Source organism: Colius striatus, chromosome 3 (assembly GCF_028858725.1).
Source record: "Colius striatus isolate bColStr4 chromosome 3, bColStr4.1.hap1, whole genome shotgun sequence".
In the NCBI taxonomy this organism is placed as follows: Eukaryota; Metazoa; Chordata; class Aves; order Coliiformes; family Coliidae; genus Colius; species Colius striatus.
The window spans coordinates 21475980-21497128 of record NC_084761.1 but is presented as its reverse complement, the minus strand read 5'-3'; the positions used below and the strand labels follow the sequence as shown (position 1 = coordinate 21497128).

The 21149-nt window shown below is 41.7% G+C and overlaps 1 protein-coding gene across 2 annotated transcripts; it reads right to left on the bottom strand.

The window, feature by feature from the left end:
- Positions 1–503: 503 nt before the first annotated feature.
- MRPL1 (mitochondrial ribosomal protein L1) lies at positions 504–21125 on the bottom strand. 2 transcript variants are annotated; one of them, XM_061994370.1, is made up of 11 exons: positions 20722–21125; positions 20197–20309; positions 20026–20120; positions 18356–18467; positions 17050–17287; positions 14822–14905; positions 13221–13292; positions 12902–13013; positions 11386–11486; positions 2622–2703; positions 504–797 (listed from the first exon to the last, which is right to left on the bottom strand). In XM_061994370.1, the coding sequence occupies exons 3-11, from the start codon at positions 20084–20086 to the stop codon at positions 613–615; spliced, it is 1047 nt and encodes a 348-aa protein (XP_061850354.1). In that variant the 5' UTR covers positions 20087–20120; positions 20197–20309; positions 20722–21125; the 3' UTR covers positions 504–612. The 2 variants fall into 2 exon arrangements, with proteins under 2 accessions (XP_061850354.1, XP_061850355.1); XM_061994371.1 differs by lacking the exons at positions 20026–20120; positions 20197–20309; positions 20722–21125 and adding an exon at positions 18661–18733.
- Positions 21126–21149: the final 24 nt, after the last annotated feature.

Genomic DNA, 21149 nt, shown 5'->3' with positions numbered 1-21149 from the left:
CACTAATTTTTAAACAGGAAGTTAAAAGATGCAGGTTATTTATGCTGGTCTCCAGTTTATGTTTAAGACCTATGCTGGAGGAAACCAAGAAGTTGCAGTGAGTCACCCTTCTGGGGGCATTCAAAACCGACCTGGATGAGATCCTGTGTTACCTACTCTAGGTGGTCCTGCTCTGGCAGGGGGGTTGGACTAGATGATCTTTTGAGGTCCCTTCCAACCCTTAAGATTCCGTGATTCTGTGAATGCCAGAGTCTGAACTAAATCAGGCAGAATGGTAGACTGCATTACAAGCACACTCAAGACCGGCTGTTGCAAAGAAAGGGTCGGTGTTTTGGTCTTATTCTGTTTGACCCACACTAACCAGCTCCCAAGAACTGTTGTGTGCAAAGAAAAAAACCCAACACACAAACTAGGGAAATTTCAGCTACTAATAAATGGAATTTTAAATGTCTTGGGTTTTGACAACAGACTTCTGTTTGTGACAAAGTTTCTTGTTACACAGATTTACAAGTGAAATTCACAAGTTAGATTTATTTTTTCTTTTCATAAAGTATGATTTGAATGACACCATTTGCTTTCCAAGTTTGATCATCAAATCTACACAGGAAGACATCAGGTATTAACAGATCCTTGGACAGGTTTTTCTTCATCATCTTCTGCATTTTTATCTTCTGTATTTTTTTCTTCTGCTTCTTTTTCTGTTTCTACTTTCTCCACCTGAGGCAGAAGTTCAGCAAGGTTCAATAGCAATCCTTCACTGCTCGAAGATCTAATAACTAACTTCTGCACAATGGGATCTAGGAAACAAAACACACCATCAATTCAGTTGCTCTACCAGTTCCCATGTTTCCAGGCTGATTTATCTTAGTACCTCATGCTGCATCAAGCACATGACTAGAATCAGAACTATACATGCAGACACATTACTTAAGCACAGAGAGTTTAGCACCCACCCTGGCAGATTGGGTTCAAAATGCAATTTACACTCTGGTACTGTAAAATGTATTAACTCAATGACTACTCTATCCTTTCAGTACCACACCAGCAGATGACAGACAGCATCGGTGCCCCTGGGCCTTAGAACATGCAAGTAAACCTTGACATGCTCCTCCAAAAATGAAGTACAAGTGAACTTGCTTTGGGAAAAGGTCCTGATTGGCAAGATTTGGGGGTGGGGGGGTGGAATTTTGCTGATCATCCCAATATTCATATATGACTAAGAGCACTAAAGAATCATTCCTCATTCAGCATCCTACCATGAAATGCTATGGGAATCTTTTGTCAAGAAGAGCTGCAAAACCAGTCAGATTTCTTTATGGAGGTTAGAGAGGTAGGTTGTACTCGAAGAACGTTTGCCTGGTGGTATTTTCAGCCTTGAATTAGATCAAGTGACTGACAGAGGAATGCTTTTTTAGTGATAACTACACAGCTGCACAAAGATATACTATTACATATGGAAACTCTGAAGAGAACTAAAGAATAGGTATGTATAACTAGTTGTCTTAAGTCATTGACAGTTAGCAAGGCTCCATTGTTGTAGAGACGTGTTATAAAGTTTGCTTACTATAAACAACATTTTTTTTTAACCAAGCCACTACAAGAATTAAGCTTGATACAACAAAATTAGTAGAAGTGCTACTCTGGCCAGAAGAGCTCACTCTTACTTAACTAGGTTGGTGTAGTTGACATATAAACTCATAAAAGACACAAATATCAGCACTTTCTGCTTCTATTTACTTGCATTTTAAGCCAACCAACCCCTTATATTTTTTATTTAGTATGAAATGCTACTAAACTCATGTGTACTTGGCTTTTCATGGTCTCTTCTCCATACAGCAATTACTATTAACAGCATCACTGGAAGAGATGCAAAGTGATTCTTTTTGCATACATTGAGACTATACTAAGATAAAAGGTTTTCCTGGCTTAATCAAGGCTATTCTTCCATAAAATTACATTCATAAATAACCACTTCCACTCCAGCTAAGCAAATGATGTGTCTTTAAAGTTTACTTCATTATGACAAAGAATAGATAGGGTATTAGTTGCTCACATTCTCTGCTCAGAAGTAAGCAGAACCCACAGAAACAACACAGAATTCACACCTTTACTCTTTTGTAAAGGATTAAGGATCCTCATGATCCTTTTACTGAGGAATTTAAAACAAAACAAAACAAAACAAAGCCCCCCAAACACTGTAGGTGGATTTCAGGTTCGGATTCTTTGCATTGAGCCACAACAGGGTTACATTAGGGGGTAAAACCAGAGCACACAGACACTGAAGACCTCAGTTTCTCAGAAGGATTTCCTTATATGGCTTTAATCTATTTAAACATCAAGCTTGTGAACTTAATTTTGTACAACATCTCTCTCTTTTCCTCACAGTCACATAGGTAGTGTTGCAGTGCAACCAGTTCACATCAGTAAGAGCAGATGCTACTCATGCACTTAGAGGCTGTGAAGTTCTTAGGTCTTGATTTAACAACATGCTTAACAGCTCCCTCCTGTCCCAAGGCAGACAAAGCAATAAGGTCATTTAATGACAGTCTGGTAAAGAACATTCATTTCTTCATATTATGTGCTCTAACTTCAACTATCACATTAAAAGAACAGCTACTTACCGTAAGTCGATGGCTTGAACGTGCAGATATCATGAATAACTGTTTTAAGATTGGCAACTATCTGCTCAGTAGGCATATCCAGCTGAAAAAAGATAATGCAAAGTTAGCCACGGGGATACTTAAAGCCTAGATTAATAAATCTGAAAGCACCGAGTAAATATTTATCCAACACTTTGATAGATTTTGTTTCTCTGTTTTTCCTGTTAAGAAGTTACAAATCTCACTAGTAGTCCAAAAGATTCAGAGAAAGAAAATAGTATTTTATACATGGTTATATGCTCATCATTACTTTCCATATTCCTACTCATGACACTAAATTCCCATGTCTCTGTAACGAGACTTATCCTTAAAGAGGTAAAAAAGTCTTAAAAAACCCAATATATGTAGAAGTGTTTTCACAAAAAAAATGTATTAAAATAAAAGTATTTGAGGAAAAACTACAAGAAGTATCTGTCAAAGGCCACAAAACAGATGAACTCAGGAAACACAAGCAGTTGAAATTGAACTTCATACTTTAGTTTTGGGAAAGTTTCTTCCCTTTTCTTCACCCCCTATTTTACACCTTCGTTCCCATGTATTGCATTTTGACCTTCCAACAAAAACTAGGGGCTGATGGATTCTCACTTTGCCCAGCATCCTCATTTAATGGAGCACTTCAGACACATACATGATCTTCATTAGACCAATGAGAGAGATTTGGAAAGGAACTAACACTGTTGTCAAAAAATTAATACCTCCATCTTGTCTCATATACCAATCACCTTAAACTACGACTTCTATTCATCTTGTCTGGACTCTCTTCAAGAAACTGCAACCTGAGTACCCTTGGGTCCAAGTCAGGATTGACCTACCTCTCAGCTCCTGGAGAGTTTAAGATGCATTTGTCAGATTTCATGTTTAGCTGCTATGCTCTATTTAATTTGCTGTCATCCACATCACATAATTTTTCATATAGAATCATAGAATGGTAGGGTTGGAAGGGACCTTTAGAGATCATGTAGTCCAACCCCCATGCAGAAGCAGGTTCACCTAGATCAGGTCACATAGGATATAGACGAAGTTATTTTTGATTAAGACGTTAATCACATTAAGTTTAGGTACTAAGCTCTTTTTCTAGCTGTTTCAGATATGGAATTCATTGAAAAATAGCATTTTCTTCTCACAGTACTAGCTCCATTTCAGGAGAGCGTACAGGCATCACTGAGATGTCCTCTTCCTCTGTGCCACCTCCCAAGGTAGCATAAGGAGATTTTATTAATACCTCAGCTATGTCTAAATGTATGCATTACTTCACAGTAGAAATACTGTTCTACTTGACTACTCTCCTATGAGATCTGGTCCATTAATCTCTCTTTATGCTCTTCTGGCACATTTACAATCCAAATGTAGTTCCTCTGTTACACAGGCCAGAGACATTTGTCTTTATAATTTTTCTGCCAATTACAATGCACTTAATCATTCATAAATTAACAGATGTAAAAAATCTGTTTGTTAACGCTGAGCATTCCACTTGGCTGACAGACTCACCACGCTGTATTGAATTCAAAATAAAGGAGTACTCAGAACCATTTAAACAAAATAACTCACTGATATTAACCAATTAGAAACTACACTTCAAATGACAGTTGAAATAGCATTTGCTTCCAAACCTCACATTAGGTTTAGGACCTAAGTGAACCTTCAGTTGTACAGTTTCAGTGAGCTACCTGGCTTTCATCATCTGTAAGTCTAAGAGACAGAACTCGCTGTGATTCTGTGATGAGACAAGACCCATCTCAAAATGTGAAGACATTAGTTAATATTCTGTATTTGTGAAGAGAGAAAAATAGGAGTGACTTGCAGTTAGTCAGAAAACATGACACATCCCAAGAGATCACGTACCATAATTTACTTCAGATGGCAACAGCGTCATAATGAAGACAGGTGACTCTGTATTCCAAATATTTCAAAATAGCTTCCACACACGAAAAAATATTCCAGCTCTCAATTAAGTACTCTACAGTAAATCCTTGTGTATACACAGTCCCTGTGTATTAGCACACCGATATTTAGTTTAATCCAAATCTTCACCAAACTGATCAAAGTACTCTGGATCAGTTGTATAAACTACTCTGTTCAGACAGATTGCAGGGAGAGCTAAATATCTCAAAGCCTTCCTGAAGAATAACCATGCCTGCTGAGGGAGCAACTGTAAATCAATTTCTACTAAATTTTGTAGAAATACAACCTAACCACAGAATGTCTTAGAAAATGACAGTAGATAATAATTCATCTCTGTGTTCTGATTGTAGTATCTAGCTTAATGTTTAAACTTTAGGACACCACTCTGGAAGAGCACAGGAGCTGTAAAATGGTTCAGGGAAGTTATTTAAAAAGAAAAAAAAACAGGTGGGGAACAAATAACAGACATATGTTCTATTTGTCTTTAAAAGCACCTCCCACTAATTCTAGTGGGAAATTGCCTATTAATACTCAGCACTGCACAAGTTTCACCAAGCTAGATCATGTTTAAAACTTGATTCTCAAAGTCTCAATGCTTCTCGTCCTCTAGGGAATTTTTTGAAGACTACAACTGAACACAGAGAAGAGCCACTCAGATTTGCTAGCTAAATATGCAAATGAAGAACAAAAATATGCCCTGCTATTAAAACATTAGCTGTAACTACAGAACTGCTTTTCTAAATTGTTTTTAGAAAATTGTATCACAAGATTATTCCAAGCACTGAAACTGTACTGCAGATCTAACTACCAGGCAGTTGGAATGTAACACATACCATGGTGGGGCAGGAACACTTGGTAGAAGATGAGAAATGATTAACATGAAGCAATTAACATTCTGCAAAACATGATTATTGCCAGCTACTTAATCCAATGCTTTAAGAATCAGAGGGCAGGAAAAGAAAGATAGAAAATAATCAGTAAGAAAAACACACAAGTAGACATGGCAAAAGTGTTCTACATGGCAGACGCAGCATGGAGTAGGCACAGCCTGTGGGGTAAAGTAGGTTAGGTGGAGAATGAACTCAGCATTTCAGACATTCAAGTTCAAGGGCGTGAGCAACCTCCCTCCAAAAAGAGTGAGACAGCAAAGTCTTGCAGATGCAAAGGTTATATATAGAGAATAATTCATCTTCTACATAGCATACAAAAGCCCCACCCTGATCCTGGATGTAGGGGAGAGGAGTGATCCGAGACATGCGCAATTACTATGTAAGATACTTAACGGTCTGGGAACCAGCAAATAAAAGACAACTTGAATAAAATGAAGTGAAATCCAGGATGCATCATTAATACATCAAAAAGAAAGACCGAATAACACCAAATTAATGGAATCAAAACAAAGCTAACAGAGAAAGGAATTTGTGTCAATTTATTCTGTTCATACCCTGTTTTACAATGGTTTCACTATGTGGGCTAAAAAACCCCAAAGGTGACTGCTCTTAAGTTCAGGTCACGCATGGACTAATGTATCTACAAATGTCCATTGCTATCTGCTACTGACTTATCTATCATACAATCCAAGAAGTGACTTCTGCTACACATTACATTGAAGTCAAAACCTATGCTAATGCAAATTAACCAAGAATGGCACTTTTGTTGCTTAGTGCGTTCTCCAAAAACACTTATGTAGTGGGTCTGGGATGGTAGTGATTTTCCACAGCAGCTCTTGCAGTGCTGTGCTTACTGTTGGTATCGATATTATGACTACTGCTTGCACAGCATCAGGGCTGTCGCTCCAGCATTCCTTCCTCCACCTTCACCAAGAGCTGTGGCTGGGCACGATCTAGGGAGGGACCATGGCCAGGACAGCTGACCCAGGCTGACCAAGGAGATATTCCATACCATATGACATCAGCTCAGTAATATAAACGGGGGGAGAGGAGCAGAAAGAGGAGGCAAGATTTATTTTTGGCCTTCCAAAAGCAACCGCTACGCGTACTGAAGCCCTGCGTCTTGGGAGGTGGCCGGACATCGCTGCTGATGGGAAGTAGAGAGTAACAGCTTTATCTGCTTTTGCTTTGCTTCCCGCGTACGCGGCTTTGCTGCTTCTTTATTAAACTGCTTTTATCTCAACCCACGAGACTCTCATCTTATTTTCTCCCCTGGCTTGCTGAAGAGGTGGGGGATAGAGTGGTGTGGTGGGTACCTGGCATCCAGCCAGGGTCAAACTACCACACTTTATTTGCCAGGACTGGTCCTCAAAAAAACCCCACTGAAAAAAAACCCAAAACAAACACTTGAATTTTCTAAAGAAATAGACAACATCTTAACCAAAAATCAGATGAGACTATCCAATATACAAAAAATCCCAGTATAACCAAAAGCTCATGCAGCTTCAAACCAAATGCAATAGGAAAAATGAAATGACCTCTCCTTTTATGAGTGGCACATAACTCTATTTTTTGCTATTCAAGGGAACTGTACTTGACTGTCTCAGTTACTAACATTTTAGCCCCTCTAGCATTTTAACACTATTGAACAAACAAAACATATTTAAAAGTTGTATAAAAAAAAAAACCTTAAAGGTAAGTAAAACTATTTTTAACTGCTATCACACCCCTACATCAGCAGGAAAACTCCACAGACGACAAAAGCAGATGACTCCAAATGCATTTCTCGTAAACTTAGGTGGTGTATAAGAAATATGAAATAACAGTTAAATTCTGAGTAAGTCAATCCAGTTTTCCTTATTCCTGTGTCCAGTGAGAGTCTTGTAAAACTCACCTGCATGAACATGTTGTTTTCATCTACCCGGTTCTCCCTGGAGTTGGACAGACAGCCTTTTTTTTCTGAATGCATAGCTAACAAAACAGGCCCTTTCTGTGCAGACAGCAGTCTGAATTGCAGCCTGCACCACATCCAAGAAATTCAGAAGTGTAAAGTTTGAGCCTATATTTCACCCACAGCAATAGTATTAAGAATTTATGTGATAACGTATACTCCTAAAATAACGTGTGGTACAGCAAAGCAGATGAGTTCACATTCTATTCCCTGAACAAGTTCTCCATTCTTCCCTCCTGACCCATTTGGAAGTTCCTAGAACAAAACACATATATATTACCACTGATCCACCGATATTTCTGCCAGCCTTTTCTTCACCAGAGGGTTTCTCACATGAAATCATGAAAACTCCTATAATAAAGGCTGCAAGAATCAGTAAAATACAACTTTTAGCATCTTCATTCAGAACTCCAACACCAGCTTTTCTGAAGAGATACAAGATGAGGCAGTCATTAAAGATTACTCATTCCAAAAGGGAAAGGGAATGTTTATGGCTTTATCTCATGGCATGTAAAAGACTCAGGCTGCCTAGCAACCACTCAACCAGAAAACTAAACCAATTCTCAAAGCACCTTGTAGTTGTGGTTCCTGAAATAAAACTACTCCAAAGTCCCCTATTACAGCTCTTCACAGAAGGTCAGAATAAGGGAAAAAACAAAGGAGTTCTATCTAGGAGCTCCTAATAACACAGATCATGTAGATAGCATTTTTGCATGTGGCACTCAGGTGCACTTCTCCATTCAGGAAAAAGAAGGGGGGGTCAAGCGGAAAAACAACAAACTACAACAGCCTCAATAAGGACATTTTTATGTTTTGAAGAGACATTACCTATTGTTGGTTTAAATTCCTACAACTTTTTCCACATCCTCAGTCCAGTTTTCTTCCAAATTCAAGCCTTTTGCCAGTACAAGACTACTGGGTCATTATTCAGGTACAGTCCAACACATATCATCAGGACCTACCAACACCTTCACCTTTCACTGAGATACATAATTTAAAGCTGAATGTCTCTCATCCTGACTTGTCAAAAGTTGGAATAATTGAGCAGTAGCACTGCAGACAGGCAAGCCTTTCCATGTGATATAAACAGCTCAAACAGGTAACAGAAGACAACTGTTACAACCTATGTTTTTTGCATTATTCCCTTCCCCAATTAATATATTTCAACTCTCAAGCACTCAGGTGGCAAGAGTTAACAACCCTTCCTTAACTGTGAGATTTCCCTCCCCACCTCTTCTTTAAGGCTCATTAGTATTTTTCAAAGGACACTGACACTTTGGGCTTTCAATCTTATTAAGAGCCAAAGGAGGTGGATGCTACCTCTAGCGCAAACCAGCATTTCTGTTTTCAGCCTAAACTCATTTCCCTGCACCTGTACATACTCTGCACCAACTCTGAGAGATCTCTGTTCAGCACATATCTCTCCATACTTCTAACTCTGAATAAAACAGCGCTCCTGAAAACACGTCCCTTCCGGAAAACAGGCATCCTTCCAAACAAACATTTAAGTCTCACTTCTTGAAACCACAGAATCATAGAATGATAGGGGTTGGAAAGGACCTTTAGAGATCATCTAGTCCAACCCCCTTGCAGAAGCCATCTCACTCTTTTCCACAGAAGAACCATTTTGCAGACAGCGTTCTGTACAGATGGAAGACGCATTAGAAATTCCTTCCTGGTGTCTCATTTAGACCGATTTTTCTAAAGACAACTCGCAACTTGGGAAAAAGAAAATTTTGCAATGATCAACAGTGTTTTCTCTGAACTCCAGACTTATGTCAAAACCCTCAAAAAAACCCCACCAAAACTTTAAGCTGCTCTCTGCAGACAGATTGATTCTTAAAGAGATATCCCAATTGTCCTCATTTGTCTCCCTTCTCCTTTAACTCCTCGTCTTAAAAGAGCACTTTCTTAAAAGAGTATTTTACATTCTCAGTTTCACAAATTCAAATCTACTAATTAAACTTAACTGCTGCCAACTTCTGGGCTTTTCAAAGACATCTCAATCACTACTAAGAAAACACCACTGAGGCTGGTGGGAGCATCGCATTTTATCAAGCCATTGGTCATAATTGAACGAGCAGGCAACATGAGAGCAGATCACTTAAGGGAAAACATCTCCTTGAGAAATGTCTGCTTGGCAGACTCTCAGAAGCACTGACATCAGTTTGGAATACAGCAATAGATCTTCATACTTCTGTGTAATTGAGAAATTAATATTTTCTCACTGACAAGATTTAAATTTACAAAGCTCTTGATATAGTAGTGAGCAGATACACATAGCCACTCAATTCTCACAGCTTCCCAGAGCCTTGCTCAAGGTTACTTGTGCAAGCAGCAGGAAAACTAGGTCACATAAAGGATAGTAGCTAAAGAGGGTGGAGACACTGTACAGAACCTGTAACCACCAAGTCATCCCTCTGCACACAGCTCAACACACAGTGACAGAGCACTGCAGCAATAAGGAGTCACCTTCACTCTGTAGCTGACATGCATCTAGCACCCATTAACTCTGTAAGTAAACCCTCATCATCCTGTTCCTGATCCAAGCTGAAGAGCTCATGCACAAGAGTCTGTTGTGCATTTGGAGAGTGTGACATCTCTGGCTGCACCACATCTTCAAAAGTGCCATGGAACTGAAAGGCTGAGCTTTCTAGACACAGAATCTGAGGTAAGCTGTAACATCACCTTACATCAGTAACAGAACATGGTTTTAACTTCACAAATTCTACCTGCAGTCACAGGACACGACACAAACAGAACCAACTGCACTAAATGCTGTCAAGACATCAGGTTTCTTAATCCTTTACTAAAAACTTGATTTATCTTCTTTACAAGAGGAAACATTACAGTAAGTTTATTTTGCAGGTGTTTTTAGGCTGATCTGCAGTAAAAAGTGATTAATGTTTAAGCAGGCCAAAGCAAAGAAGGAACAGAGTCACAATACTTGAAACCAAGACTGAAGATTTGAGGCACTTCACACACTCCATAAAACTTAACCAGCTAAGGATATTCCCTGCCTGTATCCAAATGCAATATGACACACCTGAACAGAGTAGCCTCAAGAATCTCAGCTTTGAGCATCATATACACAAGCAAGCCCCTGAAATTGACATGCACAGTTCTGACCACCAGCCAGAATTAAATAAACTTACTTGTCTCTAACACCACCAGACAAAGCTTCAGGGGTTAGGTATCTCGTACAATTAATTTCTCTAACAGCATCAGTTAAAGGAAAACTAGAAATTAGGCAGGATTACAAAGAGACCAAACAGGATGAAAACTAGTTTAGAGCAGGGGAAAACTAAAAAAAAAAAAAAAAAAAAACAAAACAAACCCAAGATATTTTTATATGAATATGAAGCACAAACTCAGATTTCATGCAAACTGTTCTTGGTTTTTTGCTCCAGTTCAGAACTAAAGTTATCAAAATTAAATGAGTAATTATCAGGTTAAAGGAAACACTTTTTAGTACACCTGTGCACATAGACCATGGTATAACTTGACTTGCAACTCATTATTTATTTACTTAAAACCAAATAGCTTCATTTTATTGACAGAAGAATGCTGGGTAAGGCAGGAGGAATGGGAAATCTGTGTTAAGAAGTCAACTCACAAGGAGATTATTAGGAACAGCACCTTTTTCATCCTATTTTGTTCATTATTATGATTGTTTGCCAATAGAGTGGTAAATACAGATCCCATTCTTGGCATGCTTAACCTTTTAGCATCAGGGATGCCTCGTTCTCAGTTTTAGAGCAGCCATCTTCTATGAACACACATTAGCAGCATACAGGGCTCAAATCAGCTGAAGATGTCACAGACTAAGAGTAGGAGTTCCATTTACTTCACAGGTCAGTTAAAGAACACAGTTAAAGATTTTGGAAATGCACAGATTAAAAAACATGTTTTTCCCCCTTTTAATACCAAGTTTTCTCTAGTGAGCAGAACTACAATTAAGAACTGGAAATATAAAACTTACTCTTGCTATTCTTGTCTTGATTACACGCTCATCTTGCACTGCGTACTCAAGACCTTCTCTGAAGAAATTCAGCATTTTGGGAATATCATGGCCCAGGGAATCTAATTTAAAAAAAAAAAGGCAAGAAGTTGTCTGAGTAATGCTTAGTGTGGCTAAGTGTGGTACGAGTAAAAAACTAATTCAATCTTTCAATGAAGGCAGTTATACCAAAATGCAGTTTCATGGACAACAGTGTCCTCATCATATAGATTGTTTCTGTCTTCTCTCCTTCCCTCCTTCCTCATTAATCATCACACATGAAGAGCTAATACAGTAGAAAACCTAACAAAGGCTTCACTACAAATAAAAAGCTATTTTTATAGATATTAAAAAAACACCCCAAACATAAACCCCAAAGTTTTATTACCTAATTCAATTAAAGCAGCCTGAAAGATCAAAACCTCCTGAGTTAGATTTAGGATAAGCTCAAGGTCTTCATTGAAAGATAATTCTACCATCATGCAATAGCAAGGTTACTCACTATCTGGAACATACCAGCCCCATCTAGCCATTCCCCCAAGTCAGGACAGCTGTTTCTTAGCTGTAAGGACTCAATCAACATATTTACATCATCATTTAATTGCTTCAAATACAAGCATTACTTCTCCCACATATCTTTTGATGGCTTCAAGAGAAATTGGTCCTGGATGAGCTACAAATCAAGTGAGTTCATAATTGTGTCATGCAGATGTCATTTGTTTGAAACTGAATCTGAAGTATTTTCTGTTGCAACGTGTTGGACAGATTAATAGGTTTGTCTCAAATGTTTAGGAGCCTAAAATACTGCTTGCAGCTTGTAAAAGTTAAAATAGCTAGTGCAGGGAAGTAAGAGATACAGTTCAAGAGTCAGTACTTCATGCAGCTGGCACAGGCTCCATGTTTGAAAAACAGCTCTTTTTTTTTACTATTTGAAATAGACCTCTGACACATAGTTAAACTAGGCCAGCAATTGAAACGTATGGAGAGACCGAAATCTGTGGCTGTGAAAACCTGACCTGAAGAGGAAGTGTCTTGTGCATTATGAAAGAGGAGAGACCACACAGATAACAGAGTAGGATGTAGTAAGGAAAAGCATAAGTAACTCCACTGTTGAGTAGTACTGAACAGGCAGCAAGGAGCAGTGGCAGTCATGAAGATGAAATCCAAGCAATTGCAATGACAGCAAAACAATCTTGGTAATTACATCTTTTCAAGTTATTTCTGTTTTCCTGGGTAATTTCCCAATACTATTATGGTTCATCACGCTAATAAGCATAGGGACAACTGGTAGGACTCTAATCTTACATTTGCAAGTTGTAGGAGAAAAGCACAGCTCTAGATTCCCCAGCTACTCTTACTTAAGACCAAACAAACGATTCAGTCACAAACAGTCTAGCAGTCAATGTAATTATACATCCTCATCAAAATATTTTAGCGCCACCCTTAGAGTTAAATCTTGTACAGTAACTGAGATTTATAAGAAATAATTGCTTCTTACTTCTCTTTGTGCTTGGGTATTTTCGTTTCAATTTGCTCCTTAATGGTATTAGCTTTGGCATTATAGCAGGAACAGCTACATAGAAGTCCACTTGGATTTCATCTTCCAAAATCTGCAATAAAAACCAAACATATTTAGTAACACAGTAAACTGCCTCTGTATACAAGCTGACCTACAGGCACACGCAAGCACAGAAACCCATCTCTCGCTTCATTTGGCTGCTAACTTCAAGCTAGAGTTCACCAGACATGAGGTTTCTTGCTTCCCCCACCCTCAGTTATTAAGATATACATATATTATTCTTTAAAAAAATAGATACCCATTTGATTAATTCAACTCCTCCCACAACAGCAGCTCCATTCTCTCGAGCTATTTCAGCTTCTTGCTCATTCTGTTGAGAAGGAAAAAAAGTTAGTAATATCTGTACTACTAATTAAGTCTACATCGACAGCACAGAATATGTGATTTACCTTGGACAACTGGATGTATGCCCAAGTTATTTACAGGTTAAAAATGAAAGAATAATTTAAGGCAATCAAAACCCCAAAATACCTAATGCTGGGGATTTAATATGGGAGCAACAACTCCCCTTTAGGTTCCAATAAAAAGCTATATTAAAGACTCTGGTTGATCTCTACTGGAAAAGGAGGCCAAAAGCCCATCCCATTTGCGAGCAGCTCTATCAAAAGCCCTTTCTCTCACACAGCCATCCCCTAGAAACTACAACGAACCATCCACTGGGTGGAGCCAACACCTTACTCTAAAAAAAAAGCACAGAACACACTACTAAAACCCACTGTTACAATCAGGCTAAACAATTTTTGAGAGTGCTATTAAACCTGGGTTTCAAAGAGCATTTACAAGTTAATCTCATCTGTCCTCTGCAGTTTCTCTTTTAATAGTCTCAGTTGAGGAAAGGTAAAAGGCATCAGTTTTGTCAAGCTTTGTCAAAGGCAAAACTCATGACTCAAAGCCAAAATCAACTTTTCCCCACAACAATAAACCAAATAGCTCCACACTTCTATCCAAAAGCACTAGCAAACATTCCAGTCACTCAGCCTTCTTTCACACATACACCTTCACGAGGCATGGGATCTCTTATCCCATGTGAATGAGTGAAGACAGAACGTTGTGAGATACAGTACCAATATAGCTGCCATGCTCAAAGTCTTTTGTCAGCCAGCCCTCTGTTCTGTAGAATTCCCACCTTGGAGGTCAGATAGAGAACTTAACAAAAATTAAGCCCAAAAGATAGTCAACTAAATCTGTGACAGCTCTCTAGGATAATCTCATACAGCAATACAGGGGTCTACTCTGTTAGAATTAATAACTGCTGAAGGACAGTGGAAAAGGCTGGAATTAGTCTCATACAGATGCTATAACTGCTCTACACACCACATCACTGAACTCTTAGGAAAGGAGGCAAAGGGTTAGGGGCAGAGGACTGTTAAGTTGTTCAGGGTTTTTTGAGAAGTTACTTTCCCCCTCTTTCCCAAAGATATCCTGTTACAGCACACTTGCCTCTAATATGCACTGACTAGTAAAGCTTAAGACAATAGGGTTGGATGTGGCTGCTACACTAAACACTCTGCCTGTCTTACAAACCACTGACAAAGGTTTTACTCTATAAATGATCTGTAACCACCTCTTCCTTTGTCATATTTATATTGTAGATGTTTACTCCCCAAGTGTGTTGCTAGAATAACCTACATGTACATAAACCTAGCAAGATGAAAGAAATCCTGTAAAATGCTTGTTAATATATTAAGAAGCTGCTGAAGAAGAATCCTAGACAGACTCAAGAGCTTTGTAAGGCAAAGTCTTCTCAACAAAAGGTATAGCACTTGCATGGGAACCTTTGTGTGTAAGAGCATGCTAGATGTGTAGCACTCATAAAGCAAGTTATCAAGGCTTACCCACCTCTGTGAAAACCAAGACCTTGTTTGTTTCATCTGTAAAGCGATATGGAAGAAGAACAATGCTTGCAAATGGATCCACTGTTTTCTAATAGGAATGAAAAATACCAAAACAACCACAAAAATTAAGTCAGGACTGAAGAGCAAGTTATACAATCATATGGAACTGGTCTCCTTAAGAGTAATCTTAATTTCTTTGCACAGAGGTTATAACAAACACACATGATGCATAAGTTATAACTGCTTTTTTATCATATAATTTCTATCTAATCACAGAATGGTGAGGATTGGAAGGGACCTCTAGATATCATTCAGTCCAATCCCCTGCTAAAGCAGGTTCATCTCACTCAGGTTACACAGCAACACCCTTCCAGCAGGTTTTGAAAGCCTCTAGAAGAGGTTTCACAACCTCTCTTTGCAGCCCGTGCCAGGGCCTCCTGACACTCACAGCAAAGTTTCTCCTCATGTTCAAATGGAACTTCCTGTGTTCCAGCTTGTGCCCCTTGCTCTGACATTGGGAACTACAGAAAAAAAAAAAAAAAAAAAGACTTGCCCCAACCTCTTGACATCTAACCTTTAGCTATTTCTAAGTGTTGGTAAGGTCCCCTCTCAGCCTTCTCTTCTCCAGGCTTAATAGCCCCAAGTCTCACAGCCTTTCATCACGACAGAAATGTTTCAGTCCCCTCAGCATCTTGGTAGCCCTCCAATGGACTCTCTCCAAAAGATCTCTAACACTCGAACCAGGAGACCATAATTAGACCCAGCACTACAGATAAGGCCTTATCAGAGCAGAGGGGAAGGATAACCTTCCTCGACCTGCTGGCCACTCTCTTCTTGATGCATCCCAGGATGCCATTGGCCTTCTTGGCCACGAGGGCACATTGCTGGTTCATGTTTAGTTTATTATCAACCAGGACTCCCAGGTCTCTCTCTGCAGAGTTGTTCTCTAGCAGGTCAGTCCCCAGCCTGTACTGGTGTATGGGGTTGTTCCTCCTGAGGTGCAGAACTCTGCACTTGTCCTTGTTGAACCTCATGAGGTTCCTCTGCCCAACTCTCCAGCTGGTTGAGATCCTGCTGAATGGCAGCACAGCCTTCTAGGGAGTCAGCCAGTTGTCCCAGTTTGGTGTCATCAGCCAACTTGCTGAGGGTACACTCTGTCCCCTCATCCAGGTCATTCATGAAGATGTTGAACAAGACTGGCCCCAGAACCGATCCCTGTGGGATCCTACTGGCCACAGGCCTCCAACTCAATTCTGTGCCATTGATCACCACCCTCTGGGCTCTGTCATTCAGCCAGTTCTTGATCCACCTCACCATCCATTCATCCAATTCACCTTTCGTGAGCTTTCTTACATTCTGTATATTACCAAATCTAAACTTGAGACATGAATGAATTACACTGCAGTTTGCCCAAGAGGGGCGGCTGAGATCAGAGACTCCAGTGCAGGATTGCTACCGGGCTCAGGTACAGTCAATAACATTGAGGTGCTGCAGTTGCAGCTTATCTAAGTGACCTTTCTGATATAATGGCCAATGCAAACTTTCAGCAAGGAATGTGTCTCTCACCAAGCATTAAGAACAACACATACCCTCCCAAAAGCAGGAGCAAGTGTTCCACATCCCTTTTAGCATCAACTCATTTTGTAGCTCTAAGGGATCCCTGGTCTACCAAACCGGTATTTAGTTATGTCTGTGAAGCAAGTGATTCTGAAGTGGCCTGACTGTTTTGTACTTCTCAGGAAAGCACAAGATTTAGGGAATGACTAAACTAGGATAGACATCTTGAAATCAAAATTGTCATACACGTAAAAACAACAGCCTACTTTCAAGGAATATTATTGAAAGAAATCAAAACAAGGTGAAGATCAGAGGAAGGAAGAAACTTATCTTTACCCTTCTCTCTGTAACAATCACATCAGAACAAAACACACACATGACTTGGATGTAAAGATTAGTTTGATCAATTGTGTCCAGACACTGATTTTAGGCAGATAACAGCCATTTTTCAAAGTCCTCAACAGTGATATCTTCACCTCAGCAAGACAGATGCTTAGTAATTTTACACCTATAAGGCACAAAGCTGCCTAGAGATGCACACATTATTCAGGCAATCAGAGAAACTGAAGAGACAGCTGAGAAGGCCAACAGCAGCATCTGCTCTGCACTTAAAACACAGCTTGTCAACTTTAAGAAGAAAAAAGTATCAAAAATCTCTACATGCTTCCAGCTTACCTTCTTCTGTAGTGCCATATCTAGGAATACATTAATGTAGACAAACTGTTTGGGGTGAGTGAAATCCAGTTCCTGAAATTTCTTTAGCATGCCCACAGCCTCTTCCACATCATAGGATGGCCGCTCATAATACCACGTCAAGTAGACATCGTCCACGGGCTTGCTCAGCAGCGGTCGCCTCCTAGTTACTTGTTTCTTTTTTGTTTCTTCCTGCTTTTGTGAACCCTTTTTTGTAGTTCTAAGACAAGAAACATTGTTAGATCATCAAATGAAGAGTTGGGCCCATGTTTCAAGACAGAAAAGGAGATGCTTATTAAGCAACAATTGCTTTACAAGGAAGGTTCTACACACAGATGAACAGCATCCCTAAATTCATCCCTGTTAGTAGTCTCAGATGATCAAAACAAAAATCAAACACTTTGAAGGCAAATTAACCTCCTCACACTACAGAGCCACATTTGTGCAACACAGAACCAAGTTTATGACCTTCTACTGTATCAAACTAAAACCGGTTCCAGATAACACACCAATTCTTGCAGGTCTGGCCCTTCCACAGGCTGACAGCAGGTAACATGCCCAAGCAGCTTTTAAATATAGCAAATCTCACACATCTTCCTAGTAATCAGAAGGATTAACATCTGCAGGGGTTTTCTTCTTGTTATTGGGCATCATGGCAATCCTACTTTTCAAAAAAGGTTTCTACTCCTTTTCTTGTATCATTTTGCATGTAGGGAACAGACATTGTCTCCAGTCCTTCTCCCAGCCATTTTCAAAGGCCCTCAGCTCAGATGAAAAAAAAAAACAAACCCACAACTGAATTCCATTCCTCTGTTTACTACAGTGAAAGAGTTTGCAACACTCCATAACAGTCAGTGTACAGCACACTAAACTGACACAGAGGTCATTTTTTCTTCTCCCACTTACACTTGAATAACAAATTAAACAATAAAAAGCAATCTCAAGCAAGTACAGGAACTGTTTGAAACCCATTCCATACGTTCACCGGCTTCAATACTGACAGTACTCCTTAAAATGTAACCCTAATACACTCTCCAAAAAAATCAAGTTAGTCTTTCCCTGCAACTGTTACTTTTGTTACTACAAACAGAAAATACTCCTTGTTAGTCCTGTTCACATTGTCTCTCTCCAGGCTGTTTATCTAGGAGCTAGCAAGATGCCACCAAAAACCGACTGCCGATGAAAAAAAAACACTAAAGACAGAGAGAAGGCCAAGCACGCACCCCCTACCATCACCCGGACATCCGACAGCAAGAGAAATGCCTCGGATGGAAGGAGACGCACTCACTTCGCTGCCGCAGCGTAGGGCCGGCCGGCTGGGGCGGTGGTCACCAAGGCAGGGGCAGCAGTGAGGCGCTGGTCGAGCCCAGGGAAGACCCATCTACAGCGCGGGGCTAGAGCTACGAGGGAAAAGCAAATATCGCCTCAGACGAGTGCCCCGGCCTCCCTCACCTTCCCGGGTGCTGCCCGCCAGACCCCACCGCCTCTCAGGCCGAGCCCCCGCAACGGGACTTCAAGCTGCCGGCTAGAGAAGAGGCGGTAACCAACGCCCGCGCTTTCCCAACGGTGAGCGAGACAGAGAAACTCCTTCACCTCGCCACAGGCAGCGGCCAACGGGCGCAGCCATCTTGGCGAGCCGCCGCGGTGCAGCGCCGATAACGTCCCCCTCGCTCAGGAGAAGATGCGTTCCGGCGGCAGGCGGGCCCCAGGACCTTTGGCGGCGACCGGAAGCGCTGTGCGGTGTCCTCTTACCACTGCCCCCCACCCCCGCTCGGCGCTGCCTGGGCCCGCCGTTCCGGGGATACGCGGGTAGCCCTGCCCGGCTTGTGCCTGGTGCCCGGTGAGGGTGGCACTGCCGGGGCCTAATTAAAACCCTCCAGCTCGGTTCTTTAACGGTGTGAAACGCGGCCGCGGTACAAAAGCGGTGTCAGCACACTCCCCACACACATACAGAAGGCATTCGGGGGCAGGGCCTGTGTGGGAGAGGCAGCATGGCGGCGCGTGCTGCGGGCAGCCAGAGCCGCTGCTCTCACACACCGGCATCTTCCCGCTTGAAAAAAACCCAGCTGCGTGGGTTAATGCTGCCCGGCTCCGTCTTAATGGCTTTTTTTGCTGTAATTCAATACTGAGATTTCTCTTTTTTTCAGGCTGCTATCACTTTTGTTCCCTTGCAAATAGGTTGGGAAAAAATGCCCCTAGTCTACAAACCAGGTGGCAGCAGCCACCCCCAAGGACTTTGCTTAACCGGGTCCTAAGCCTGTCAGATACCTGTCACAAACAATAATCCTGCCTCCAGCTATATGCATGCTCGTTAAGGGGGCCTATTCATTCCCCACCGGCATGCTTTTGATGAGAAACATCCCAGCTTCATCCCCTTCCTGATGAATCTGTGTCTGAGAATATTCTCCCAGTCCAGCCAAGCCATTCCTTCTCGAAACTCTTCAGCTCAGCTTCTTCTTGTCTGTTGGTTTGCTTGGAAGTAGCTGTAAAATACCTGACTAGCAAAGGCACTATATGGGATTTTTTGGGTACAAGGTGATTGAAGCTTTCCACAGAAGTCTCAGCATTTGTGTCTGTAGGGAGTACAGGCACAGTGGTTGGCTGTTTACATCTGACCTGGCATTGCCCCTTATGGCAGGGAGTCTCTTCAGCTAAAATCATTATTTTTAAAATAAATGTATGTTTACATGTAAAATGAGTCACAACAAAACTGGTATGTAGTTGTACAACGTAACTCTATGCTCAGCATCCTCAGAAAGGATTGAGAAGGGGGGGTGTGAGGTGAAAGGAAGGGGGAAAAAAAGCCTTCCTCAGTTAAAAAGGAGTGATAAAGCATGAATTAAAACACAGGCAGAGCGGGTTTGGGGGAAGGGGTTATTTTTGGCTGGGCATTGTGTATGTCTCCTGTAGTGGTGGCAGATGTAACACAAGACTCGCATGTGACTGTTTAATATGCACCTGTGATCAGGTAACAACCTGCATCCTTTACAGTCTTCCTCCATGACTCTTCAGTCCCCATATGAGCCTCTGACTTGTCAGACACCAGGTCGCCGCTGTAGATTACAGATTTGGGCCATGAGAGGGAAATGCAGGCTCAGAGTTGATGTGCACCCATTCCTCATTACTCACTTGCTCTGAAGACTGTTTCCTATCAAATCCTCTTGCTCTATCACAGAGGCTCCTTCTGCACTTCCCACTCAGATGATCAATGACGTTTTTCAGTCCAGCATGAGTCCAGGCAGCTGCAGAAAAATGCAAGTTTGAAGAAAAAGCTGTTGGACGTATCTCTTGCCCCTGCTGTCACATGCTGCTCCCTTGGACACCTCCCAGCATCTTTCTGATGTTTTTTTGGTTTTCCACCACCATTTTCCCACCTGGGCTGTCCCACAGGTGCGTCATTGCACAAAGACCAACATCCCGTGCCTGGCCGATGCTTTAGTTTCATTTTTCAATCTCATCTGTCCCTCATGGAAGGCCCATGTTTCTCCTCATCAAATGTGGAAACAGCCACATAAAGGATTTTGGTGACACCAAAGAGGAGATAGCTGCACCCTCAAATCCCACGCTGAACATAAGAGGTCTGCCTCCACTGCTTCACCAGTGGCCATTTCCCTCTTGGCCCTCAGCCCTGGGGGTGACCTGTCCCCTACTCACCGCCTCCCGTCCAGAATCAGGGGGGCAACTAGGCTCCTGAGAAGTCTTCTCCACGTCACGTCCCCTGGGGTGCCTCAGGCCGCTGGCCCTCCCGAGGACAACTGCCTCTTCAGCTCCAGCTCTGGAGAAGGCTCCTAGCTACTGCCAACAAAATCATGAGGTAAAACCAGGGTGTATTCCCTTCCTCGGGCGTTCCGGGGCCCTGCCGGTGTCCCCCCGGGACGGCGGTGTCCCCGCGGGCCAGCGGTGCCTGGTTCCCCGCCCCGGGCAGGTGTTGACGCGAGCCGCGAGGGGTGACAGGGCCCGGCGCGTGCGAGGGTGTGAGCGGTGACACGGCCCCGCGTGTGCCCGGGGCCCGTCCCGCCCTTCAGCGGCCCCGGCACCGCCCGCCTCCCGCCACCGCCTCCCCGCGCCCGCCTCCGTCTCCT